This window comes from Hypanus sabinus, chromosome 15 (genome assembly GCF_030144855.1).
Source record: "Hypanus sabinus isolate sHypSab1 chromosome 15, sHypSab1.hap1, whole genome shotgun sequence".
Taxonomy (NCBI): domain Eukaryota; kingdom Metazoa; phylum Chordata; class Chondrichthyes; order Myliobatiformes; family Dasyatidae; genus Hypanus; species Hypanus sabinus.
Genome location: NC_082720.1, coordinates 88,850,451 through 88,878,013, shown reverse-complemented (window position 1 = coordinate 88,878,013; position 27,563 = coordinate 88,850,451). Strand labels below are relative to the sequence as shown.

At 50.3% G+C, this 27,563-nt stretch overlaps 1 protein-coding gene across 1 annotated transcript in view; it reads right to left on the bottom strand.

Moving 5' to 3' along the window:
* The window catches only part of pdgfrb (platelet-derived growth factor receptor, beta polypeptide), a 157,609-nt gene that overhangs the window by 71,125 nt on the left and 58,921 nt on the right, over positions 1–27,563 (bottom strand). The window contains exons 2-5 of the mRNA XM_059990686.1: positions 26,334–26,392; positions 17,494–17,751; positions 16,415–16,681; positions 15,761–15,888 (exon numbers count right to left, since the gene is read on the bottom strand). Of these exons, the coding sequence (XP_059846669.1) occupies positions 15,761–15,888; positions 16,415–16,681; positions 17,494–17,751; positions 26,334–26,367 (687 nt within the window). The 5' untranslated portion in view covers positions 26,368–26,392. The remainder of the gene's footprint in view (positions 1–15,760; positions 15,889–16,414; positions 16,682–17,493; positions 17,752–26,333; positions 26,393–27,563) is intronic.

The window sequence follows — 27,563 nt, the reverse complement described above, 5'->3', positions numbered from 1 at the left end:
AGGCAGCATCCTGGTGAATCTCCTCTGCACACTCTCTAATCCAGGTATCATCTTGGTAAATCTCCTCTGCCCCCTCTCTAATCCAGGCAGCATCCTGGTAAATCTCCTCTGCACCCTCTCTAATCCAGACAGCATCCTGGTGAATCTCCTCTGCCCAGTCTCTAATCCAAACAGCATCCTGGTGAATCTCCTCTGCCCCCTCTCTAAACCAGGCAGCATCCTGGTGAATCTCCTCTGCCCCCTCCCTAATCCAGGCAGCATCCTGGTAACTCTCCTCTGCACCCTCTCTAATCCAGGCAGCATCCTGGTGAATCTCCTCTGCACCCTCTCTAATCCAGGCAGCATCCTGGTGAATCTCCTCTGCCCCCTCTCTAATCCAAACAGCATCCTGGTGAATCTCCTCTGCCCCCTCTCTAATCCAGGCAGCATCCTGGTGAATCTCCTCTGCCCCCTCTCTAATCCAGGCAGCATCCTGGTGAATCTCCTCTGCCCACTCTCTAATCCAAACAGCATCCTGGTGAATCTCCTCTGCCCCCTCTCTAAACCAGGCAGCATCCTGGTGAATCTCCTCTGCCCCCTCCCTAATCCAGGCAGCATCCTGGTAACTCTCCTCTGCACCCTCTCTAATCCAGGCAGCATCCTGGTGAATCTCCTCTGCCCCCTCTCTAAACCAGGCAGCACCCTGGTGAATCTCCTCTGCCCCCTCCCTAATCCAGGCAGCATCCTGGTAACTCTCCTCTGCACCCTCTCTAATCCAGGCAGCATCCTGGTGAATCTCCTCTGCACCCTCTCTAATCCAGGCAGCATCCTGGTGAATCTCCTCTGCCCGCTCTGTAAGCCAGGCAGCATCCTGGTAAATCTCCTCTGCACCCTCTCTAATCCAGGCAGCATCCTGGTAAATCTCCTCTGCACCCACTCTAATCCAGGCAGCATCCTGGTCAATCTTCTCTGCACCCTCTCTAATCCAGGTAGCATCATGGTAAATCTCCTCTGCACCCTCTCTAACCCAGGCAGCATCCTGGTAAATCTCCTCTGCACCCTCCCTAATCCAGGCAGCATCCTGGTGAATCTCCTCTGCACCCTCTCTAATCCAGGCAGCATCCTGGTAACTCTCCTCTGCACCCTCTCTAATCCAGGCAGCATCCTGGTGAATCTCCTCTGCACCCTCTCTAATCCAGGCAGCATCCTGGTGAATCTCCTCTGCCCCCTCTCTAAGCCAGGCAGCATCCTGGTAAATCTCCTCTGCACCCACTCTAATCCAGGCAGCGTCCTGGTAAATCTCCTCTGCACCCACTCTAATCCAGGCAGCATCCTGGTCAATCTTCTCTGCACCCTCTCTAATCCAGGTAGCATCCTGGTAAATCTCCTCTGCACCCTCTCTAATCCAGGCAGCATCCTGGTAAATCTCCTCTGCACCCTCCCTAATCCAGGCAGCATCCTGGTGAATCTCCTCTGCACCCTCTCTAATCCAGGCAGCATCCTGGTAACTCTCCTCTGCACCCTCTCTAATCCAGGCAGCATCCTGGTAAATCTCCTCTGCACCCTCTCTAATCCAGGCAGCATCTTGGTGAATCTCCTCTGCACCCTCTCTAATCCAGGCAGCATCCTGGTAAATCTCCTCAGCACCCACTCTAATCCAGGCAGCATCCTGGTCAATCTCCTCTGCACTCTCTCTAATCCAAGTAGCATCCTGGTAAATCTCCTCTGCACCCTCTCTAATCCAGGCAGTGTCCTGGTAAATCTCCTCTGCACCCACTCTAATCCAGGCAGCATCCTGGTCAATCTTCTCTGCACCCTCTCTAATCCAGGTAGCATCCTGGTAAATCTCCTCTGCACCCTCTCTAATCCAGGCAGCATCCTGGTAAATCTCCTCTGCACCCTCCCTAATCCAGGCAGCATCCTGGTAAATCTCCTCTGCCCCCTCTCTAATCCAGTCAGCATCCTGGTAAATCTCCTCTGCACCCTCCCTAATCCAGGCAGCATCCTGGTGAATCTCCTCTGCACCCTCTCTAATCCAGGCAGCATCCTGGTAACTCTCCTCTGCACCCTCTCTAATCCAGGCAGCATCCTGGTAAATCTCCTCTGCACCCTCTCTAATCCAGGCAGCATCTTGGTGAATCTCCTCTGCACCCTCTCTAATCCAGGCAGCATCCTGGTAAATCTCCTCAGCACCCACTCTAATCCAGGCAGCATCCTGGTCAATCTCCTCTGCACTCTCTCTAATCCAGGTAGCATCCTGGTAAATCTCCTCTGCACCCTCTCTAATCCAGGCAGTGTCCTGGTAAATCTCCTCTGCACCCACTCTAATCCAGGCAGCATCCTGGTCAATCTTCTCTGCACCCTCTCTAATCCAGGTAGCATCCTGGTAAATCTCCTCTGCACCCTCTCTGATCCAGGCAGCATCCTGGTAAATCTCCTCTGCACCCTCCCTAATCCAGGCAGCATCCTGGTAAATCTCCTCTGCCCCCTCTCTAATCCAGTCAGCATCCTGGTAAATCTCCTCTGCACACTCTCTAATCCAGGCAGCATCCTGGTGAATCTCCTCTGCCCCTCTCTAATCCAGGCAGCATCCTGGTAAATCTCCTCTGCACCCTCCCTAATCCAGACAGCATCCTGTTAACTCTCCTCTGCACCCTCCCTAATCCAGGCAGCATCCTGGTGAATCTCCTCTGCACCCTCTCTAATCCAGGCAGCATCCTGGTGAATCTCCTCTGCCCCCTCTCTAATCCAAACAGCATCCTGGTGAATCTCCTCTGCCCCCTCTCTAATCCAGGCAGCATCCTGGTGAATCTCCTCTGCCCCCTCTCTAATCCAGGCAGCATCCTGGTGAATCTCCTCTGCCCACTCTCTAATCCAAACAGCATCCTGGTGAATCTCCTCTGCCCCCTCTCTAAACCAGGCAGCATCCTGGTGAATCTCCTCTGCCCCCTCCCTAATCCAGGCAGCATCCTGGTAACTCTCCTCTGCACCCTCTCTAATCCAGGCAGCATCCTGGTGAATCTCCTCTGCCCCCTCTCTAAACCAGGCAGCACCCTGGTGAATCTCCTCTGCCCCCTCCCTAATCCAGGCAGCATCCTGGTAACTCTCCTCTGCACCCTCTCTAATCCAGGCAGCATCCTGGTGAATCTCCTCTGCACCCTCTCTAATCCAGGCAGCATCCTGGTGAATCTCCTCTGCCCGCTCTGTAAGCCAGGCAGCATCCTGGTAAATCTCCTCTGCACCCTCTCTAATCCAGGCAGCATCATGGTAAATCTCCTCTGCACCCACTCTAATCCAGGCAGCGTCCTGGTAAATCTCCTCTGCACCCACTCTAATCCAGGCAGCATCCTGGTCAATCTTCTCTGCACCCTCTCTAATCCAGGTAGCATCCTGGTAAATCTCCTCTGCACCCTCTCTAATCCAGGCAGCATCCTGGTAAATCTCCTCTGCACCCTCCCTAATCCAGGCAGCATCCTGGTGAATCTCCTGTGCACCCTCTCTAATCCAGGCAGCATCCTGGTAAATCTCCTCTGCACCCACTCTAATCCAGGCAGCGTCCTGGTAAATCTCCTCTGCACCCACTCTAATCCAGGCAGCATCCTGGTCAATCTTCTCTGCACCCTCTCTAATCCAGGTAGCATCCTGGTAAATCTCCTCTGCACCCTCTCTAATCCAGGCAGCATCCTGGTAACTCTCCTCTGCACCCTCTCTAATCCAGGCAGCATCCTGGTGAATCTCCTCTGCACCCTCTCTAATCCAGGCAGCATCCTGGTGAATCTCCTCTGCCCGCTCTGTAAGCCAGGCAGCATCCTGGTAAATCTCCTCTGCACCCTCTCTAATCCAGGCAGCATCCTGGTAAATCTCCTCTGCACCCACTCTAATCCAGGCAGCATCCTGGTCAATCTTCTCTGCACCCTCTCTAATCCAGGTAGCATCATGGTAAATCTCCTCTGCACCCTCTCTAACCCAGGCAGCATCCTGGTAAATCTCCTCTGCACCCTCCCTAATCCAGGCAGCATCCTGGTGAATCTCCTCTGCACCCTCTCTAATCCAGGCAGCATCCTGGTAAATCTCCTCTGCACCCTCTCTAACCCAGGCAGCATCCTGGTGAATCTCCTCTGCACCCTCTCTAATCCAGGCAGCATCCTGGTGAATCTCCTCTGCCCCCTCTCTAAGCCAGGCAGCATCCTGGTAAATCTCCTCTGCACCCACTCTAATCCAGGCAGCGTCCTGGTAAATCTCCTCTGCACCCACTCTAATCCAGGCAGCATCCTGGTCAATCTTCTCTGCACCCTCTCTAATCCAGGTAGCATCCTGGTAAATCTCCTCTGCACCCTCTCTAATCCAGGCAGCATCCTGGTAAATCTCCTCTGCACCCTCCCTAATCCAGGCAGCATCCTGGTGAATCTCCTCTGCACCCTCTCTAATCCAGGCAGCATCCTGGTAACTCTCCTCTGCACCCTCTCTAATCCAGGCAGCATCCTGGTAAATCTCCTCTGCACCCTCTCTAATCCAGGCAGCATCTTGGTGAATCTCCTCTGCACCCTCTCTAATCCAGGCAGCATCCTGGTAAATCTCCTCAGCACCCACTCTAATCCAGGCAGCATCCTGGTCAATCTCCTCTGCACTCTCTCTAATCCAAGTAGCATCCTGGTAAATCTCCTCTGCACCCTCTCTAATCCAGGCAGTGTCCTGGTAAATCTCCTCTGCACCCACTCTAATCCAGGCAGCATCCTGGTCAATCTTCTCTGCACCCTCTCTAATCCAGGTAGCATCCTGGTAAATCTCCTCTGCACCCTCTCTAATCCAGGCAGCATCCTGGTAAATCTCCTCTGCACCCTCCCTAATCCAGGCAGCATCCTGGTAAATCTCCTCTGCCCCCTCTCTAATCCAGTCAGCATCCTGGTAAATCTCCTCTGCACCCTCCCTAATCCAGGCAGCATCCTGGTGAATCTCCTCTGCACCCTCTCTAATCCAGGCAGCATCCTGGTAACTCTCCTCTGCACCCTCTCTAATCCAGGCAGCATCCTGGTAAATCTCCTCTGCACCCTCTCTAATCCAGGCAGCATCTTGGTGAATCTCCTCTGCACCCTCTCTAATCCAGGCAGCATCCTGGTAAATCTCCTCAGCACCCACTCTAATCCAGGCAGCATCCTGGTCAATCTCCTCTGCACTCTCTCTAATCCAGGTAGCATCCTGGTAAATCTCCTCTGCACCCTCTCTAATCCAGGCAGTGTCCTGGTAAATCTCCTCTGCACCCACTCTAATCCAGGCAGCATCCTGGTCAATCTTCTCTGCACCCTCTCTAATCCAGGTAGCATCCTGGTAAATCTCCTCTGCACCCTCTCTGATCCAGGCAGCATCCTGGTAAATCTCCTCTGCACCCTCCCTAATCCAGGCAGCATCCTGGTAAATCTCCTCTGCCCCCTCTCTAATCCAGTCAGCATCCTGGTAAATCTCCTCTGCACACTCTCTAATCCAGGCAGCATCCTGGTGAATCTCCTCTGCCCCTCTCTAATCCAGGCAGCATCCTGGTAAATCTCCTCTGCACCCTCCCTAATCCAGACAGCATCCTGTTAACTCTCCTCTGCACCCTCCCTAATCCAGGCAGCATCCTGGTGAATCTCCTCTGCACCCTCTCTAATCCAGGCAGCATCCTGGTGAATCTCCTCTGCCCCCTCTCTAATCCAAACAGCATCCTGGTGAATCTCCTCTGCCCCCTCTCTAATCCAGGCAGCATCCTGGTGAATCTCCTCTGCCCCCTCTCTAATCCAGGCAGCATCCTGGTGAATCTCCTCTGCCCACTCTCTAATCCAAACAGCATCCTGGTGAATCTCCTCTGCCCCCTCTCTAAACCAGGCAGCATCCTGGTGAATCTCCTCTGCCCCCTCCCTAATCCAGGCAGCATCCTGGTAACTCTCCTCTGCACCCTCTCTAATCCAGGCAGCATCCTGGTGAATCTCCTCTGCCCCCTCTCTAAACCAGGCAGCACCCTGGTGAATCTCCTCTGCCCCCTCCCTAATCCAGGCAGCATCCTGGTAACTCTCCTCTGCACCCTCTCTAATCCAGGCAGCATCCTGGTGAATCTCCTCTGCACCCTCTCTAATCCAGGCAGCATCCTGGTGAATCTCCTCTGCCCGCTCTGTAAGCCAGGCAGCATCCTGGTAAATCTCCTCTGCACCCTCTCTAATCCAGGCAGCATCCTGGTAAATCTCCTCTGCACCCACTCTAATCCAGGCAGCGTCCTGGTAAATCTCCTCTGCACCCACTCTAATCCAGGCAGCATCCTGGTCAATCTTCTCTGCACCCTCTCTAATCCAGGTAGCATCCTGGTAAATCTCCTCTGCACCCTCTCTAATCCAGGCAGCATCCTGGTAAATCTCCTCTGCACCCTCCCTAATCCAGGCAGCATCCTGGTGAATCTCCTGTGCACCCTCTCTAATCCAGGCAGCATCCTGGTAACTCTCCTCTGCACCCTCTCTAATCCAGGCAGCATCCTGGTAAATCTCCTCTGCACCCTCTCTAATCCAGGCAGCATCTTGGTGAATCTCCTCTGCACCCTCTCTAATCCAGGCAGCATCCTGGTAAATCTCCTCAGCACCCACTCTAATCCAGGCAGCATCCTGGTCAATCTCCTCTGCACTCTCTCTAATCCAAGTAGCATCCTGGTAAATCTCCTCTGCACCCTCTCTAATCCAGGCAGTGTCCTGGTAAATCTCCTCTGCACCCACTCTAATCCAGGCAGCATCCTGGTCAATCTTCTCTGCACCCTCTCTAATCCAGGTAGCATCCTGGTAAATCTCCTCTGCACCCTCTCTAATCCAGGCAGCATCCTGGTAAATCTCCTCTGCACCCTCCCTAATCCAGGCAGCATCCTGGTAAATCTCCTCTGCCCCCTCTCTAATCCAGTCAGCATCCTGGTAAATCTCCTCTGCACCCTCCCTAATCCAGGCAGCATCCTGGTGAATCTCCTCTGCACCCTCTCTAATCCAGGCAGCATCCTGGTAACTCTCCTCTGCACCCTCTCTAATCCAGGCAGCATCCTGGTAAATCTCCTCTGCACCCTCTCTAATCCAGGCAGCATCTTGGTGAATCTCCTCTGCACCCTCTCTAATCCAGGCAGCATCCTGGTAAATCTCCTCAGCACCCACTCAAATCCAGGCAGCATCCTGGTCAATCTCCTCTGCACTCTCTCTAATCCAGGTAGCATCCTGGTAAATCTCCTCTGCACCCTCTCTAATCCAGGCAGTGTCCTGGTAAATCTCCTCTGCACCCACTCTAATCCAGGCAGCATCCTGGTCAATCTTCTCTGCACCCTCTCTAATCCAGGTAGCATCCTGGTAAATCTCCTCTGCACCCTCTCTAATCCAGGCAGCATCCTGGTAAATCTCCTCTGCACCCTCCCTAATCCAGGCAGCATCCTGGTAAATCTCCTCTGCCCCCTCTCTAATCCAGTCAGCATCCTGGTAAATCTCCTCTGCACACTCTCTAATCCAGGCAGCATCCTGGTGAATCTCCTCTGCCCCTCTCTAATCCAGGCAGCATCCTGGTAAATCTCCTCTGCACCCTCCCTAATCCAGACAGCATCCTGTTAACTCTCCTCTGCACCCTCCCTAATCCAGGCAGCATCCTGGTGAATCTCCTCTGCACCCTCTCTAATCCAGGCCCCATCCTGGTGAATCTCCTCTGCACCCTCTCTAATTCAGTCAGCATCCTGGTAAATCTCCTCTGCAACCTCTCTAATCCAGGCAGCATCCTGGTGAATCTCCTCTGCCCCCTCTCTAATCCAGGCAGCATGCTGGTAAATCTCCTCTGCACCCTCACTAATCCAGGCAGCATCCTGGTAAATCTCCTCCGCACCCTCTCTAATCAAGGCAGCATCCTGGTGAATCTCCTCTGCCCCCTCTCTAATCCAAACAGCATCCCGGTGAATCTGCTCTGCCCCCTCTCTAATACAGGCAGCATCCTGGTGAATCTCCTCTGCACCCTCCCTAATCCAGGCAGCATCCTGGTGAATCTCCTCTGCACACTCTCTAATCCAGACAGCATCCTGGTGAATCTCCTCTGCCCCCTCTCTAATCCAGGCAGCATCCTGGTAAATCTCCTCTGCACCCTCTCTAATCCAGACAGCATCCTGGTGAATCTCCTCTGCCCCCTCTCTAAACCAGGCAGCATCCTGGTGAATCTCCTCTGCCCCCTCCCTAATCCAGGCAGCATCCTGGTAACTCTCCTCTGCACCCTCTCTAATCCAGGCAGCATCCTGGTGAATCTCCTCTGCACCCTCTCTAATCCAGGCAGCATCCTGGTGAATCTCCTCTGCCCCCTCTCTAATCCAAACAGCATCCTGGTGAATCTCCTCTGCCCCCTCTCTAATCCAGGCAGCATCCTGGTGAATCTCCTCTGCCCCCTCTCTAATCCAGGCAGCATCCTGGTGAATCTCCTCTGCCCACTCTCTAATCCAACCAGCATCCTGGTGAATCTCCTCTGCCCCCTCTCTAAACCAGGCAGCATCCTGGTGAATCTCCTCTGCCCCCTCCCTAATCCAGGCAGCATCCTGGTAACTCTCCTCTGCACCCTCTCTAATCCAGGCAGCATCCTGGTGAATCTCCTCTGCCCCCTCTCTAAACCAGGCAGCACCCTGGTGAATCTCCTCTGCCCCCTCCCTAATCCAGGCAGCATCCTGGTAACTCTCCTCTGCACCCTCTCTAATCCAGGCAGCATCCTGGTGAATCTCCTCTGCCCCCTCTCTAATCCAGGCAGCATCCTGGTGAATCTCCTCTGCCCGCTCTGTAAGCCAGGCAGCATCCTGGTAAATCTCCTCTGCACCCTCTCTAATCCAGGCAGCATCCTGGTAAATCTCCTCTGCACCCACTCTAATCCAGGCAGCATCCTGGTCAATCTTCTCTGCACCCTCTCTAATCCAGGTAGCATCATGGTAAATCTCCTCTGCACCCTCTCTAATCCAGGCAGCATCCTGGTAAATCTCCTCTGCACCCTCCCTAATCCAGGCAGCATCCTGCTGAATCTCCTCTGCACCCTCTCTAATCCAGGCAGCATCCTGGTAACTCTCCTCTGCACCCTCTCTAATCCAGGCAGCATCCTGGTGAATCTCCTCTGCACCCTCTCTAATCCAGGCAGCATCCTGGTGAATCTCCTCTGCCCCCTCTCTAAGCCAGGCAGCATCCTGGTAAATCTCCTCTGCACCCACTCTAATCCAGGCAGCGTCCTGGTAAATCTCCTCTGCACCCACTCTAATCCAGGCAGCATCCTGGTCAATCTTCTCTGCACCCTCTCTAATCCAGGTAGCATCCTGGTAAATCTCCTCTGCACCCTCTCTAATCCAGGCAGCATCCTGGTAAATCTCCTCTGCACCCTCCCTAATCCAGGCAGCATCCTGGTAAATCTCCTCTGCACCCTCTCTAATCCAGGCAGCATCTTGGTGAATCTCCTCTGCACCCTCTCTAATCCAGGCAGCATCCTGGTAAATCTCCTCAGCACCCACTCTAATCCAGGCAGCATCCTGGTCAATCTCCTCTGCACTCTCTCTAATCCAAGTAGCATCCTGGTAAATCTCCTCTGCACCCTCTCTAATCCAGGCAGTGTCCTGGTAAATCTCCTCTGCACCCACTCTAATCCAGGCAGCATCCTGGTCAATCTTCTCTGCACCCTCTCTAATCCAGGTAGCATCCTGGTAAATCTCCTCTGCACCCTCTCTAATCCAGGCAGCATCCTGGTAAATCTCCTCTGCACCCTCCCTAATCCAGGCAGCATCCTGGTAAATCTCCTCTGCCCCCTCTCTAATCCAGTCAGCATCCTGGTAAATCTCCTCTGCACCCTCCCTAATCCAGGCAGCATCCTGGTGAATCTCCTCTGCACCCTCTCTAATCCAGGCAGCATCCTGGTAACTCTCCTCTGCACCCTCTCTAATCCAGGCAGCATCCTGGTAAATCTCCTCTGCACCCTCTCTAATCCAGGCAGCATCTTGGTGAATCTCCTCTGCACCCTCTCTAATCCAGGCAGCATCCTGGTAAATCTCCTCAGCACCCACTCTAATCCAGGCAGCATCCTGGTCAATCTCCTCTGCACTCTCTCTAATCCAGGTAGCATCCTGGTAAATCTCCTCTGCACCCTCTCTAATCCAGGCAGTGTCCTGGTAAATCTCCTCTGCACCCACTCTAATCCAGGCAGCATCCTGGTCAATCTTCTCTGCACCCTCTCTAATCCAGGTAGCATCCTGGTAAATCTCCTCTGCACCCTCTCTAATCCAGGCAGCATCCTGGTAAATCTCCTCTGCACCCTCCCTAATCCAGGCAGCATCCTGGTAAATCTCCTCTGCCCCCTCTCTAATCCAGTCAGCATCCTGGTAAATCTCCTCTGCACACTCTCTAATCCAGGCAGCATCCTGGTGAATCTCCTCTGCCCCTCTCTAATCCAGGCAGCATCCTGGTAAATCTCCTCTGCACCCTCCCTAATCCAGACAGCATCCTGTTAACTCTCCTCTGCACCCTCCCTAATCCAGGCAGCATCCTGGTGAATCTCCTCTGCACCCTCTCTAATCCAGGCAGCATCCTGGTGAATCTCCTCTGCCCCTCTCTAATCCAGGCAGCATCCTGGTAAATCTCCTCTGCACCCTCCCTAATCCAGACAGCATCCTGTTAACTCTCCTCTGCACCCTCTCTAATCCAGGCAGCATCCTGGTAAATCTCCTCTGCACCCTCCCTAATCCAGGCAGCATCCTGGTAAATCTCCTCTGCCCCCTCTCTAATCCAGTCAGCATCCTGGTAAATCTCCTCTGCACCCTCTCTAATCCAGGCAGCATCCTGGTGAATCTCCTCTGCCCCCCTCTAATCCAGGCAGCATCCTGGTAAATCTCCTCTGCACCCTCCCTAATCCAGACAGCATCCTGTTAACTCTCCTCTGCACCCTCCCTAATCCAGGCAGCATCCTGGTGAATCTCCTCTGCACCCTCTCTAATCCAGGCACCATCCTGGTGAATCTCCTCTGCACCCTCTCTAATTCAGTCAGCATCCTGGTAAATCTCCTCTGCAACCTCTCTAATCCAGGCAGCATCCTGGTGAATCTCCTCTGCCCCCTCTCTAATCCAGGCAGCATGCTGGTAAATCTCCTCTGCACCCTCACTAATCCAGGCAGCATCCTGGTAAATCTCCTCCGCACCCTCTCTAATCACGGCAGCATCCTGGTGAATCTCCTCTGCCCCCTCTCTAATCCAAACAGCATCCCGGTGAATCTGCTCTGCCCCCTCTCTAATACAGGCAGCATCCTGGTGAATCTCCTCTGCACCCTCCCTAATCCAGGCAGCATCCTGGTGAATCTCCTCTGCACACTCTCTAATCCAGACAGCATCCTGGTGAATCTCCTCTGCCCCCTCTCTAATCCAGGCAGCATCCTGGTAAATCTCCTCTGCACCCTCTCTAATCCAAACAGCATCCTGGTGAATCTCCTCTGCCCCCTCTCTAAACCAGGCAGCATCCTGGTGAATCTCCTCTGCCCCCTCCCTAATCCAGGCAGCATCCTGGTAACTCTCCTCTGCACCCTCTCTAATCCAGGCAGCATCCTGGTGAATCTCCTCTGCACCCTCTCTAATCCAGGCAGCATCCTGGTGAATCTCCTCTGCCCCTCTCTAATCCAAACAGCATCCTGGTGAATCTCCTCTGCCCCCTCTCTAATCCAGGCAGCATCCTGGTGAATCTCCTCTGCCCCCTCTCTAATCCAGGCAGCATCCTGGTGAATCTCCTCTGCCCAGTCTCTAATCCAAACAGCATCCTGGTGAATCTCCTCTGCCCCCTCTCTAAACCAGGCAGCATCCTGGTGAATCTCCTCTGCCCCCTCCCTAATCCAGGCAGCATCCTGGTGAATCTCCTCTGCACCCTCTCTAATCCAGGCAGCATCCTGGTGAATCTCCTCTGCCCCCTCTCTAAGCCAGGCAGCATCCTGGTAAATCTCCTCTGCACCCTCTCTAATCCAGGCAGCGTCCTGGTAAATCTCCTCTGCACCCACTCTAATCCAGGCAGCATCCTGGTCAATCTTCTCTGCACCCTCTCTAATTAATGCAGGATCCTGGTGAATCTCCTCTGCACCTTGTATAATCCAAGCAGCATCCTGGTAAATCTCCTCTGCACCCTCCCTAATCCAGGCAGCATCCTGGTGAATCTCCTCTGCACCCTCTCTAATCCAGGCAGCATCCTGGTAACTCTCCTCTGCACCCTCTCTAATCCAGGCAGCATCCTGGTGAATCTCCTCTGCACCCTCTCTAATCCAGGCAGCGTCCTTGTAAATCTCCTCTGCACCCACTCTAATCCAGGCAGCATCCTGGTCAATCTTTTCTGCACCCTCTCTAATCCAGGTAGCATCCTGGTAAATCTCCTCTGCACCCTCTCTAATCCAGGCAGCATCCTGGTAAATCTCCTCTGCACCCTCCCTAATCCAGGCAGCATCCTGTTGAATCTCCTCTGCACCCTGTCTAATCCAGGCAGCATCCTGGTAACTCTCCTCTGCACCCTGTCTAATCCAGGCAGCATCCTGGTAAATCTCCTCTGCACCCTCTCTAATCCAGGGAGCATCTTGGTGAATCTCCTCTGCACCCCCTCTAATCCAGGCAGCATCCTGGTAAATCTCCTCTGCAACCACTCTAATCCAGGCAGCATCCTGGTCAATCTCCTCTGCCCCCTCTCTAATCCAAACAGCATCCTGGTGAATCTCCTCTGCCCCCTCTCTAATCCAGGCAGCATCCTGGTAAATCTCTTCTGCACACTCTCTAATCCAGGCAGCATCCTGGTAAATCTCCTCTGCCCCCTCTCTAATCCAGGCAGCATCCTGGTAAATCTCCTCTGCACCCTCTCTAATCCAGGCAGCGTCCTGGTAAATCTCCTCTGCACCCACTCTAATCCAGGCAGCATCCTGGTCAATCTTCTCTGCACCCTCTCTAATCCAGGTAGCATCCTGGTAAATCTCCTCTGCACCCTCTCTAATCCAGGCAGCATCCTGGTTAATCTCCTCTGCACCCTCCCTAATCCAGGCAGCATCCTGGTAAATCTCCTCTGCCCCCTCTCTAATCCAGTCAGCATCCTGGTAAATCTCCTCTGCACCCTCTCTAATCCAGGCAGCATCCTGGTGAATCTCCTCTGCCCCTCTCTAATCCAGGCAGCATCCTGGTAAATCTCCTCTGCACCCTCCCTAATCCAGACAGCATCCTGTTAACTCTCCTCTGCACCCTCTCTAATCCAGGCAGCATCCTGGTGAATCTCCTCTGCACCCTCTCTAATCCAGGCAGCATCCTGGTAAATCTCCTCTGCACCCACTCTAATCCAGGCAGCACCCTGTTAAATCTCCTCTGCTCCTCTCTAATCCAGGCAGCATCCTGGTGAATCTCCTCTGCACCCTCTCTAATTCAGGCAGCATCCTGGTGAATCTCCTCTACACCCTCTCTAATCCAGGCAGCATCCTGGTGAATCTCCTCTGCACCCTCTCTAATCCAGGCAGCATCCTGGTGAATCTCCTCTGCACCCTCTCTAATCCAGGCAGCAACCTGGTAAATCTCCTCTGCTCCTCTCTAATCCAGGCAGCATCCTGGTGAATCTCCTCTGCACCCTCTCTAATTCAGGCAGCATCCTCGTGAATCTCCTCTACACCCTCTCTAATCCAGGCAGCATCCTGGTGAATCTCCTCTGCACCCTCTCTAATCCAGGCAGCATCCTGGTAAATCTCCTCTGCACCCACTCTAATCCAGGCAGCACCCTGGTAAATCTCCTCTGCACCCACTCTAATCCAGGCAGCATCCTGGTCAATCTTCTCTGCACCCTCTCTAATCCAGGTAGCATCCTGGTAAATCTCCTCTGCACCCTCTCTAATCCAGGCAGCATCCTGGTAAATCTCCTCTGCACCCTCTCTAATCCAGGCAGCATCCTGGTGAATCTCCTCTACACCCTCTCTAATCCAGGCAGCATCCTGGTGAATCTCCTCTGCACCCTCTCTAATCCAGGCAGCATCCTGGTGAATCTCCTCTGCACCCTCTCTAATCCAGGCAGCATCCTGGTGAATCTTCTCTGCACCCTCTCTAATTCAGGCAGCATCCTCGTGAATCTCCTCTACACCCTCTCTAATCCAGGCAGCATCCTGGTGAATCTCCTCTGCACCCTCTCTAATCCAGGCAGCATCCTGGTGAATCTTCTCTGCACCCTCTCTAATTCAGGCAGCATCCTGGTCAATCTTCTCTGCACCCTGTCTAATCTAGGTAGCATCCTGGTGAATCTCCTCTGCACCCTCTCTAATCCAGGCAGCGTCCTGGTAAATCTCCTCTGCACCCACTCTAATCCAGGCAGCATCCTGGTCAATCTTTTCTGCACCCTCTCTAATCCAGGTAGCATCCTGGTAAATCTCCTCTGCACCCTCTCTAATCCAGGCAGCATCCTGGTAAATCTCCTCTGCACCCTCCCTAATCCAGGCAGCATCCTGGTGAATCTCCTCTGCACCCTGTCTAATCCAGGCAGCATCCTGGTAACTCTCCTCTGCACCCTGTCTAATCCAGGCAGCACCCTGGTAAATCTCCTCTGCACCCACTCTAATCCAGGCAGCATCCTGGTCAATCTTCTCTGCACCCTCTCTAATCCAGGTAGCATCCTGGTAAATCTCCTCTGCACCCTCTCTTATCCAGGCAGCATCCTGGTAAATCTCCTCTGCACCCTCTCTAATCCAGGCAGCATCCTGGTGAATCTCCTCTGCACCCTCTCTAATTCAGGCAGCATCCTCGTGAATCTCCTCTACACCCTCTCTAATCCAGGCAGCATCCTGGTGAATCTCCTCTGCACCCTCTCTAATCCAGGCAGCATCCTGGTGAATCTTCTCTGCACCCTCTCTAATTCAGGCAGCATCCTGGTCAATCTTCTCTGCACCCTCTCTAATCCAGGTAGTATCCTGGTAAATCTCCTCTGCACCCTCTCTAATCCAGGCAGCATCCTGGTAAATCTCCTCTGCACCCTCTCTAATCCAGGCAGCATCCTGGTGAATCTCCTCTGCACCCTCTCTAATCCAGGCAGCATCCTGGTGAATCTCCTCTGCACCCACTCTAATCCAGGCAGCACCCTGGTAAATCTCCTCTGCACCCACTCTAATCCAGGCAGCATCCTGGTCAATCTTCTCTGCACCCTCTCTAATTAATGCAGGATCCTGGTGAATCTCCTCTGCACCTTGTATAATCCAAGCAGCATCCTGGTAAATCTCTTCTGCACCCTCCCTAATCCAGGCAGCATCCTGGTGAATCTCCTCTGCACCCTCTCTAATCCAGGCAGCATCCTGGTAACTCTCCTCTGCACCCTCTCTAATCCAGGCAGCATCCAGGTGAATCTCCTCTGCACCCTCTCTAATCCAGGCAGCATCCTGGTAAATCTCCTCTGCACCCTCTTCAAAGCCCTGACATCCTTCCTCTAGTGGGCGACCAGAACTGTACACAATACTCCAGATGTGGCCTAACCAGAGTTTTATAAAGTTGTATCATAACCTCCTGACTCTTGAACTCAATGCCTCGACTAATAAAGCAAGTGTTCTATAAGCTTGCTTCCCCACCTTGTCAACCTGTGCAGCCACTTTCAAGAAACTATGACCTTGGACCTCAAGATCTCTCTGCTCCTTGTATTTCTACCGTCTCCTTTCACCGAGGTGCCACATTCACATGTATCTGGGTTTAAACTAGAGACTTCTTCAGCAACCCGCACTCTCACAAAAGTAGATTTCTGAGTGGGGATTTTTGAACTTCCAGCACTCTCACCTTTGCCCTTGGGTAAGACCAGGAAAATTCCAGCAGCTCGATATTTGCAGAGCAGGTGACACTTATTAACTCGTTCTTCTTCACTAAAGTCCGCAAGGCATGAAGTTTAACCACAAGGTTCTCAGAAACTGCAACATAGAAGGAGCGTTGTTAGATTCGACTCATTGGACAACAGACAATGGTGGTGCAGCAGGTACAGTATTGCTTCCCAGCTTCAGGGATCCAGGTTCAATTCCTACCTCTGGCACTCTCTATATGATCTCCCCATCATCAATCATAGAGCAATGGTAATCACCCACCGACTCCACCATGGACAGGCTCAAGCCCAGCTCCTGAAGGAGGAGGGTTGGGCATGGGGCTAGCAACTCCATCCCATAACACATCAGAGCTAAGAAACACCGACAGGAAAGACGCCATCCTGGAGAGAGGAAGGGTCTTTGTCTAGAAGACGTATGAAGTTGTGTGATGATGTGGAAGCCTCAGTGCTGCTCGACCTTTGGCCGAGGAGAGAGGGCTGCGGCGGCCTACGCCCCCGTAGCTGGAAGAATAGTTTAGCTCGTGGTGGAGTGGCGGAGCAGACTTCTGCTCCTTTGTCTTGTGAATGAGAATGAATGAGTTACATCACGAGTGTTTGTTGGGGCAGGGATTCTTTACCTTGAATTGTTTCCACAACGTATTCATCAGACACCTGTTCCTTTTTCCCTAACTTAGCCCGGCACTTGTAGGTTCCACCTTTGAACTTGCCGAGGAACCCCTGTCGCCTGTCATAGGGGGTGTCGATGGTGGTCTCGGTCTCCACGTGGTAGAGGGTGACCTGCAGTTCCGGATTGGTTGCCACGCAGGGAATGAACACGTCCACGGACTCCTCAGCCATGATGAACATCTCCTGCTGGGTCTGTGGTCGGAACCACTCATTGGGATCTGCAGAGAAAGCATTTCACCCTGAGACGTGGGCAGTCAAACCCACATCCTCCTCCCCTACCCCTCAGACCACAGTGGGGGCAAGGGGTCACCTCATCCCTTACGTCCCTCGGCCATTCCTCCGATCCAGAATGGTCTTAAGGAAGAGGGAGGGAAAGGGGGTGGGGGGTGCGGTTGGCGATAAAGGGCAAATGCGAAGGGGCAGAGGGAAAAGGGAGGTGAGAGGGAGAGGGGTGAGGAGGGAGGGACAGGGGATGGACATAGGCAGAGAGGGAGGGGAGGGCAGAGGAAGGGGCGGATAGGAAAGGAGATGGAAGAAAGAGGGTAGAATAGAGGGGAGAGAGGGAATTGGGAGAGAGAGCAAAGGGGAAGGAAAATGGAGAGAGAAGAAGGAGAGTAGGGAAAAGGAGAGGGGGAAGGAGGGGGAGGGTGAGGAGAGGAGAGGGTGAGGGAAGGAGAGGAGTGGGGGAGGGTGAGAGAGAGATTGGTGAGAAAAGGACAGGGGAAAATGGAAGGGGACAGAAATGAAGGAGAGGGAGGGGAGAGCAAAGGGGAGAGAGAGGGAAGGGGAGAGGGAAGAGGGAAAGGGAAAGAGAGGACAAGAGTGGGTGAGGGAAGGAGATGGAGGAGAGGGAGAGAGAAAGGGAGAGGGGAAGGGGAAGGTAAGGGAAGGGGAGGAAGAGGGAAAGGGAGAAGGGAAGTGGGAGGGGGAGGGAGAGGGCAAGAGGTGGAAGAGGGGAGGGAGAGGGGAAGGGGAGAGGAGGGGGAGGGAGAGGGGAGGGGAGGGAGAGGGGAAGGGAGGGTGAACTGACCTGGCACAAAAATGAAGAAGTGCAGAATCTCGGTTTTATTTGCAGAGCAGATGTACTCCCTGTTGTGATAACTGGCCGCATTGTAGATGTGCAGGACGTTGCCGTCAGTGTGAACATTCGCCACCTTGTCGTAGAACCAGGCCACGGGCCCACTGGAAGTGCAGTTCAGGGTAATGTTGGAGGAAGGAGTCAGAATGACATCCTGTATTTCCATGCGGCCTCTGGAATTCTCGGCAAGCGAGCACATAAAGAGGAATCCTAAAGCCAACACACCAAGAACGAGAAGTGTCCAGCAGGTGACGGTGGGATAGCACGAATTAACCAATGCTTCAGAAAAGTCACACAGTAAATGGTAAACACAAGAGATTCTGCAGATGCTGGAAATCCAGAGCAACACACAAAATGCTGGAGGAACTCAGCAGGTCAGGCAGCATCTATGGGGAGGAATAAACAGTTGACATTTCAGGCTGAGTCCTTAAGGATCTCAGCCCAAAACATCAGCTTTGTGTGCGTTACACAGGGAGTGGTCGGGCCTTGGGGAGAGCTGAAGGACAGAGGGACCAAGACATTCAGCTGCATGGTTCCCTGAAAGTGGTATCACAGGTAGAAGGGGGCAAAGAAGGTGCTTGACTTCATCGCTCAGAACATCGAGTTCAAGAGTTGGGGCATCATGTTGCAAATGTACACGAACACAAGGGATTCTGCAGGATGCTGGAGATCCAGAGAAACACACAGCAGGTCAGGCAGCATCTATGGAGGGGAATAAATAGTTTATGTTTCAGACTGAGTCCTTATTAATGGTCTGAAAGGAGGGGGCAGAAGCCAGAATAAGAAGGTGGGAGGAAGAGAGAGGAGTGGACATAGGCAGGTGATAAGTGGAAAAGGTAAAGGGCTGAAGAAGGAGGAATCTGATAGAAACATAGAAAATAGGTGCAGGAGTAGGCCATTTGGCCCTTCGAGCCTGCACCACCATTCAGTATGATCATGGCTGATCATCCAACTCAGAACCCTGTACCTGCTTTCTCTCCATACCCCCGATCCCTTTAGCCACAAGGGCCATATCTAACACCCTCTTAAATATAGCCAATGAACCGGCCTCAACTGTTTCCTGTGGCAGAGAATTCCACAGATTCACCACTCTCTGTGTGAAGAAGTTCTTCCTCATCTTGGTCCTAAAAGGCTTCCCCTTTATCCTTAAACTGTGACCCCTCGTTCTGGACTTCCCCAACATCGGAAACAATCTTCCTGCATTTAGCCTGTCCAATCCCTTTAGAATTTTATACGTTTCAATAAGATCCCCCCTCAATCTTCTAAATTCCAGTGAGTATAAGCCTAGTCAATCCAGTCTTTCTTCATATGAAAGTCTTGCCATCCCAGGAATCAATCTGGTGAACCTTCTTTGTATTCCCTCTATGGCAAGAATGTCTTTCCTCAGATTAGTGGACCAAAACTGCACACAATACTCTAGGTGCGGTCTCACCAAGGCCTTGTACAACTGCAGTAGAACGTCCCTGCTCCTGTACTCAAATCCTTTTGCTATGAATGCCAACATACCATTTGCCTTTTTCACCGCCTGCTGTACCTGCATGCCCACCTTCAATGACTGGTGTACAATGACACCCAGGTCTAGTTGCATCTCCCCTTTTCCTAATCGGCCACCGTTCAGATAATAATCTGTTTTCCTGTTCTTGCAACCAAAGTGGATAACCTCACATTTATCCACATTAAATTGCATCTGCCATGAATTTGCCCACTCACCTAACCTATCCAAGTCACCCTGCATCCTCTTAGCATCCTCCTCACAGCTAACACCGCCACCCAGCTTCGTGTCATCTGCAAACTTGGAGATGCTGCATTTAATTCCCCCGTCTAAATCATTAATATATATTGTAAATTACTGGGGTCCCAGCACTGAGCCTTGCGGTACCCCACTAGTCACTGCCTGCCATTCTGAAAAGGTCCCGTTTACTCCCACTCTTTGCTTCCTGTCTGCCAAATAATTCTGTATCCACATCAATACCATACCCCCAATACCGTGTGCTTTAAGCTTGCACACTAATCTCCTGTGTGGGACCTTGTCAAAAGCCTTTTGAAAATCCAAATAGACCACATCCACTGGCTCTCCCCATCTACTCTACTAGTTATATCTTCAAAAAATTCTATAAGATTTGTCAGACATGATTTTCCTTTCACAAATCCATGCTGACTTTGTCCGATGATTTCACCTCTTTCCAAATGTGCTGTTATCACATCTTTGATAGCCGACTCTAGCATTTTCCCCACCACCGAGGTCAGACTAACCAGTCTATAATTACCCAGTTTCTCTCTCCCTCCTTTTTTAAAAAGTGGGGTTACATTAGCCACCCTCCAATCCTCAGGAACTAATCCAGAATCTAAGGAGTTTTGAAAAATTATCACTAGTGCACCCACTATTTCGGGCTACTTCCTTAAGCACTCTGGGAAGCAGACCATCTGGCCCTGGGGATTTATCTGCCTTTAATCCCTTCAATTTACCTAACACCACTTCCCTACTAGCATGTATTTCCCTCAGTTCCTCCATCTCACTGGACCCTCTGTCCCTTACTATTTTTTTTATGTCCTCCTTAGTGAAGACAGAACCAAAGTAGTTATTCAATTGGTCTGCCATGTCTTTGTTCCCTATGATCAATTCACCTGTTTCTGACTGTAAAGGACCTACATTTGGCTTGACCAATCTTTTTCTTTTCACATATCTATAAAAGCTTTTACAGTCAGTTTTTATGTTCCCTGCCAGCTTTCTCTCATAATCTTTTTTCCCTTTCCTAATTAAGCCCTTTGTCCTCCCCTGCTGGTCTCTGAATTTCTCCCAGTCCTCAGGTGTGCCGCTGTTTATTGCAAATTTATATGTTTCTTCTTTGGACTTGATACTATCCTTAATTTCCCTTGTCAGCCACAGGTGCACTACCTTCCCTGGTTTATTCTTTTGCCAAACTGGGATGAACAATTGTTGTAGTTCATCCATGTGATCTTTAAATGCTTGCCATTGCATATCCACCGTCAACCCTTTAAGTATAGGAGAGGAGAGTAGAGCATGGGGAGGAGTGGATGAGGAGGTGACCCAGAGGATGAGGAGAAGAGAAGGGGTGAGAGGGAAAGCAGGGTGGGGAATGGGATGGAATGTCTTTCTCTGTAACCATAACCACACTCTGTCATTGGAAAACTTGCCTTGCATGTCATTCACACAGATCAGATCATCACACAGTGCACTGAGGTAGAACCAGGGAAAACAATAACAGAATGCAGAATAAAGTGTCACAGTTACAGAGAGAGGGCAGTGCATGTGGTCAATAAGGTGCAAGATCATAACGAGGTAGATTGTGAGGTTGAGAGTCCATCTTATTGAACAGGGGGACCAATCAACAGTCTAAAACAACAGGCAAGAATGAGCTCCAGGGTACAGGGAAATGTGCAGATGATAACAGTGATGGAGAGGTTTCCTCTGTGTGGATTAACTACCTGTGAGTGACTCGAAGAATTTGTTCATGGATGACTGGGTTCTTCATAACAAGCTTAACAGTTTCCCCTCCAACAATTCCAAATTATCAGATTATCAGGCTAAATTTAACATGTTATATAAGGAGATGTCACCCATAATATATAGTCATAGAGCATTATGAATGAATTGACTTTATTTCTTACACCCTTCACATACATGAGGAGTAAAATCTTTTATGTTACATCTTTGTGCAATCATAGTAATTTATAATGTACAACAGTCAGTGTAACATAGAAATACACTCAGATCAGCGTGAGTTCATCAGTCTGTTGGCCTGGTGGAAGAAGCTGTCCTGGAGCCTGTTGGACCTGACTTTTATGCTGCAGTATCGTTTCCCGGATGGTAGCAGCTGGAAGAGTTTGTGATTGGGGTGACTTGGATCCCCAATGATCCTTCGGGCCCTTTTCACACACCCGTCCTTGTAAATGACCTGAATAGTGGGAAGTTCACATCTACAGATGTGCTGGGCTGTCCACACCACTCTCTGCAGAGTCCTGCGATTGAGGGAGGTACAGTTCCCATACCTGGCAGTGATGCAGCCAGTCAGGATGCTCTCAATTGTGCCCCTGTAGAAAGTTCTTAGGATTTGGGGGCCCATACCAAACTTCCTCAACCGTCTGAGGTGAAAGAGGCGCTGTTGTGCCTTTTTCATCACACAGTTGGCAAGTACAGACCACGTGAGATCCTCGATGATGTTTATGCCGAGTAACTTAAAGCTGTTCACCCTCTCAACCCCAGATCCACTGATGTCAATAGGGGTTGAGCCCGTCTCCATTCCTCCTGTAATCCACAACCAGCTCCTTTGATTTTGTGACATTGAGGGAGAAGTTATTTTCTTGACACCACTGTGTCAGAGAGGTGACCTATTCCCTGTAGGCCACCTCATTGTTGTTTGAGATAAGGCCAATCACTGTAGTGTCATTGGCAAATTTAATTAACAGATTAGAGCTGTGGGTGGCGACAGAGTCACGGGTATACGGGGAGTAAAGGAGGGGACTTAGTACACAGCCTTGGTGGGCTCCTGTGTTGGAGGTGAGGGAGCCCACTCTTACCATCTGCTGACAATCTGACAGGAAGTCCAGGATCCAGCTGCACAAGGCAGGGTGAAGGCCGAGGTCTCTGAGCTTCTTGTCGAGCCTGGAGGGAATTATGGAGTTGAATGCTGAACTGTAGTCCAAGAACAGCTTTCTCACATAAGCATCTTCTTCTCCAGATGTGTAAGGACAGTGTGTAGAGTTGTGGCTATTGCGTTGTCTGTTGATCAGTTGTGTCAATAGGTGAACTGAGGGGGTCCAGAGTGGGTGGTAGCATGTTGCAGACGTGGTCCTTGACCAGCCTCTCAAAGCATTTGCGTATTATTGAGGTGAGTGCGACAGGACGCCAGTCACTCAGGCATGTTGCCTTGGTCTTTTTTGGTACAGGGTCCATGGTGGATGTTTTGAAGTGGGAGGGCACTCTACACTGGGAGAGGGAGAGATTAAAAATGACAGTAAACACATCTGCCAGTTGTGCTGCGCACATCCTGAGTACCCAACCTGGGATGCCGTCTGGTCCCGCAGCCTTGTGACTGTCCACTCTTCGGAAACATCTGCGTACCTCAGCCTCAGAGATGACCAGGTTGCAGGTTGTAGCGGTGGCTTTCCTCGGAGGCTCAGAGTTAGCGACGTCGAACCAAGAGTAAAAGCGATTGAGCTCATCTGGGAGAGAGGCCGCGATGTTGGCGGCTCCACAGCATTTGGCTTTGAAGTCTGTGATGGTATGCAGCCCTCGCCACAAGTCACGTGTGCTATTCGTTGTGAATCTTGACTCAGTCCTGTCCCTGTATTGTTGATAGCTTTGCACAGATCACAGCTGCTTTTCTGGAGCTCGAGCTGATTGCCGCCAATGTAAGCTCGATGTCCTCTCACTCCGTGTCAGCAAGATGAAGGAGCTGGTTATAGACCTTAGGTGGAGGAAACCAGAGGTCCAAGAGCCAGAGGGATCAGAGGTGGAGAGGGTCAGCAACTTTAAATTCCTTGATGCTATCATTTCAGAGGACCTGTCCTGGGCCCAACACGTAAGTGCAATTATGAAGAAATCACGGCAGTCAGTGCCTCTACTTCCTCAAAAGTTTGCAAAGATTGGGCATGACATCTGAAACTTTGACAAACTTCTATAGATGTACGCTGGAGACGACATTGACCATCTGCATCACAGCCTGTTGTGGAAGCAACAATGCCCCTGAATAGAAAATCCTCCAAAAAGTAGTGGATGCAGCCCAGTCAATCATGAGCAAAGCCTTCCCATTGTTGAGCACATCTACACAGAGCGTTGTCGCAGGAAAGCAGCATCCGTCATCAGGGACCCCCACCACCCAGGTCATGTTCTCTTCTCGCTGCTGCCATCAGGAAGAAGATACAGGAGCCACAGGACCCACACCATGAGGTTCAGGAGCAGGTATTAACCCTCAGCCATCAGTCTCCTGAACTAGAGGGGATAACTTCACTCAGTGTTATTCCACTCCCCCACCCCCCATTACTGAGCTGTTCACATAACAATTTGATAGGGAGAAAGTAAAGTCTGACGTAGCAGTATTTCAGTGGAGTGAAGGAAATTACAGAGGAATGAGAGAGGAGTCGGCCAAAGTAAATTGGAAGCAGATGCTGGCAGGGATGTCATCAGAGCAGCAATGGTGTGAGTTTCTGGGGAAAAAAAATGAGGAAGGTGCAAGATAGATGTATTCCAAAAAGAAAAGAAATCCTCAAATGGTAAAATAGTACAACCGTGGCTGACAAGGGAAGTCAAAGCTGATGTAAAAACAAAAGAGAGGGCATACAACCAAGCAAAAATTAGTGGGAAGACAGGGGATTGATTGGGAAGCTTTAAAAGCCCTACAGAGAGCAACTAAAAGAATCATTAGGAGGGAAAAGATGTAAGGTGAAAGCAAGCTGGCAAACAATATCAAAGTGGATAGTAAAAGCTTTTTCAAGTACGTAAAAAATAAAAGAGAGATGAGAGTGGATAAAGGACTGCTAGAAAATGAGGCTGGAGAAATGGTAACAGGGGACAAGGAGATGGCAGATAAACTAAATGAGTATCTTGCATCAGTCTTCAGTGTGAAAGACATTAGCAGTGTGCCAGATGTTGAAGGGTGTGAGGGAAGAGAAATGAGTGCAGTTACTACTAAAAGGGAGAAGGTGCTCAAAAAGCTGAAAGACCTAAGGGTACGTTAATCACCCGGACCAAATGAACAGCACTGTAGAGTTCTGAAAGAGGTAATGGTAGAGATTGTGGTGGCATTAGTAATGATCTTTCAAAAAATCATTGGTCTCTGGAATGGTGCCAGAGGACTGGAAAATCGCAAATGTCACTCTACTCTTTAATAAAGGAGGAAGGCAGCAGAAAGGAAGTTACAGACCAGTTAGCCTGACCTCAGTGTTTGGAGTCAATTGTTAAGGATGAGGTTATGGAGAACTTGGAGACATGGGCCAAGAAAGGACAGAGTCAGCATGGTTTCGTTAAGGGAAAACCTTACCTGACAAACTCATTGTAAGCACACGAGGCTGCTTACCAAGTTAAGAGCCCATGGTATTACAAGAAAATTACTGGCATAGTTAGAGCATTGGCTGACTGGAAGGAGGTAGTGAGTGGGAATAAGAGGATCCTTGTCTGGTTGGCTGTCAGTGACTAGTGATGTTCTACAGCAGTTGGTGTTGGGGCTGCTTTTTTATGCTGTATATCAATGATTTAGATGATGGAATAGATGGCTTTGTTGCCAAGTTTGCAGATGATACAAAGATTGGTGGAGGGGCAGGTAGTGTTGAGGAAACAGGTAGGATGCAGGACTTAGACAGATGAGGGGAATGGGCAAGAAAGTGGCAAATGAAATACAATGTTAGAAAATGCATGGTCATGCACTTTGGTAAAATAAATAAATGGTGTGGACTATTTTATAAATGGGGAGAAAATCCAAAAATCTGAGATGCAAAGGGACTTGGGAGTCCTTGTGCAGAACACCCTGAAGGTTAATTTGCAGGTTGTGTCTGTGGTGAGGAAGACAAAAGCCGTGTTAGCATTCATTTCAAGAGGTCTAGCATACAAGAGCAGGGATGTTTTGTTGAGGCTTTATAAGGCACTGGTGAGGCCTCACCTTGAGTACTGTGAACAGTTTTGGGCTCCTCATCTACGAAAAGATGTGCTGGCATTGGAGAGGGTCCAGAGGAGGTTCACAAGGATGATTCTGGGAATGAAAGGGTTATGATACGAGGAACGTTTGATAGCTCTGGTCTGTACTTGCTGGAATTTAGAAGGATGGTGGGGGGGCTGTTGAAAGACCTAGACAGAGTAGATGTGGAAAGGATGTTTCCCATGGTGGGGGAGTCTAGGACACGAGGGCACAGCCTCAGGATAGAGGGGTGTCCATTTAAAACAGAGATGTGGAGAAATTTCTTTAGCCAGAGGGTGATGAATTTATGGAATTTATTACCACAGGCAGCTGTTGAGGCCAGGTCTTTGGGTGTATTTAAGGAACAGCTTGATAGATTCTTGATCGGACATGGATTCAAAGGTTATGGGGAGAAGGATAGAGTTTGTGGCTGAGGAGGGGATAAAAGGATTAGCCATGGTTGAATGGTGAAGTAGACTCAATGGGCTGAATGGCCTGATTCTGCTCCTATGTCTTATGGCCTTATAATCTATGGACTCACTTTCAATGACTTTTCACCTCATGTTCTGATAATTATTGCTTATTTATTAACTATTATTACTTCTTTTCTCCTTTATATTTGAACAGTGTGTTTTCTTTTGCACTCTGGTTGTTTGGCTGCGGTCTTTCATTGATTCTATTATGGTTTCTGGATTTATTGAGTACGTCCACAACAAAATGAATCTCAGGGTTGTATATGGTGACATACATGTACTTTGTTAATAAATTTACTTTGAACTTTGTACATTGTGCCTATCCAAACTTCTTTTCAATGTTGAAATCAAACCTGCATCCACCACATCCATAAGGCAGCTCATTCCACACTCTCACCACCCTCTGAGTGAAGAAGTTCCCCCTCAGGTTCCCGTTAAACAATTCAATTTTCACCTTTAACCTATGACCTCTAGTTCTAGCCTCATCCAACCTCAGTGGAAAAGGAATGCTTACATTTACCCTATCAATACCCCTCATAATTTTGTACACCTCTGTCAAATTTCTCCTCATTCTCTTACACTCCAGGGAATAAGGTCCTTCAAATATATCTTAAAGATTTGGAGAAGTTGGTGTCCAGGTAGATGAATGCACAGACATTGATAGTGGAGTGTCCCACATAAGACCTACCTGCAAGGAGGAGATCCCAACGGACGGTGGACATCTTCAAGCCCAGGCAGGACAATGAACTGTGGAGAGTCACAGGAACATGGTGTTAGTTTGGTGTGGTGGAGCCTGGGGATTTTTAGAGCTTCAGTTACAGAAGGAACTTCACTTTGAGGGAGGGGAATGTTAGGACAGCTGGAGCATGTGTCTTATTACATATGGGGAGATATAACAGCAACTTGCATTTCCAAGTGAGTTCTGATCCCAAACTGCTTGTCTAACTGGTTTTCCTCCCTTTACTGAGTCAAAGAATACAGGAATTATAGAGCACTAAAAGACAGCCCAAAACTGCACACAATACTCTAAGTGTGGTCTCATGAGTGCCTTATAGAGCCTCAACATCACATCCCTGCTCTTATATTCTATACCTCTAGAAATGAATGCCAACATTGCATTTGCCTTCTTCAGCGAGTACAGGCCCAAAGCTGCCAAACACTCCAAATATGTGAACCCCTTCATTCCCAGAATCATCCTCCTGATCCTCCTCTGGACTCTATCCAACACCAACACATCCCTTCTGAGATAAGGGGCCCAAAACTGTTGACAATACTTCAAGTGTGGCCTGACTAGTGTCTTATAAAGGCTCAGCATCGTCTCCCTGTTTTTATATTTTATTCCCCTCAAAATAAATGCCAACATTGCATTTGCCTTTTTTTAACAGACTCAAATTTTAAATTAACCTTCTGAGAGTCTTGCACGAGGACTCCCAAGTCCCTCTGCACCTCTGATGTTTGAACCTTCTCTCCATTTAGATAATACTCCGTAGAATTGTTCCTTTTACCAAAATGCACTATCGTACATTTCTCAACACTGTGTTCCATCGGCTGCTTTTTTGCCCATCCTTCCAATTTGTCTAAGTTAATCTGCAACCACATTGCTTCCTCAGCACTACCTACCCCTCCACCTGTCTTCGTATCATCTGCAAACTTTGCCACAAAGCAATCAATTCCATTACCTAAATTACTGGCTGACAATGTGAAAAACAGTGGTCCTAATACTGACCCCTGAGGAACACCACTAATCACCAGCAGACAACCAGAAAATGTCCATTTTATTCCCATTCCACTATCCATGCCAGTATCTTTCCCGTAACACCAAAGGATTTTGTCTTGTTAAGCAGCCTCATATGTAGCACCTTATCAAATGCCTTCTGACATCCACTGCCTCTCATTTGTCCACCTTCTTGTTACTTCC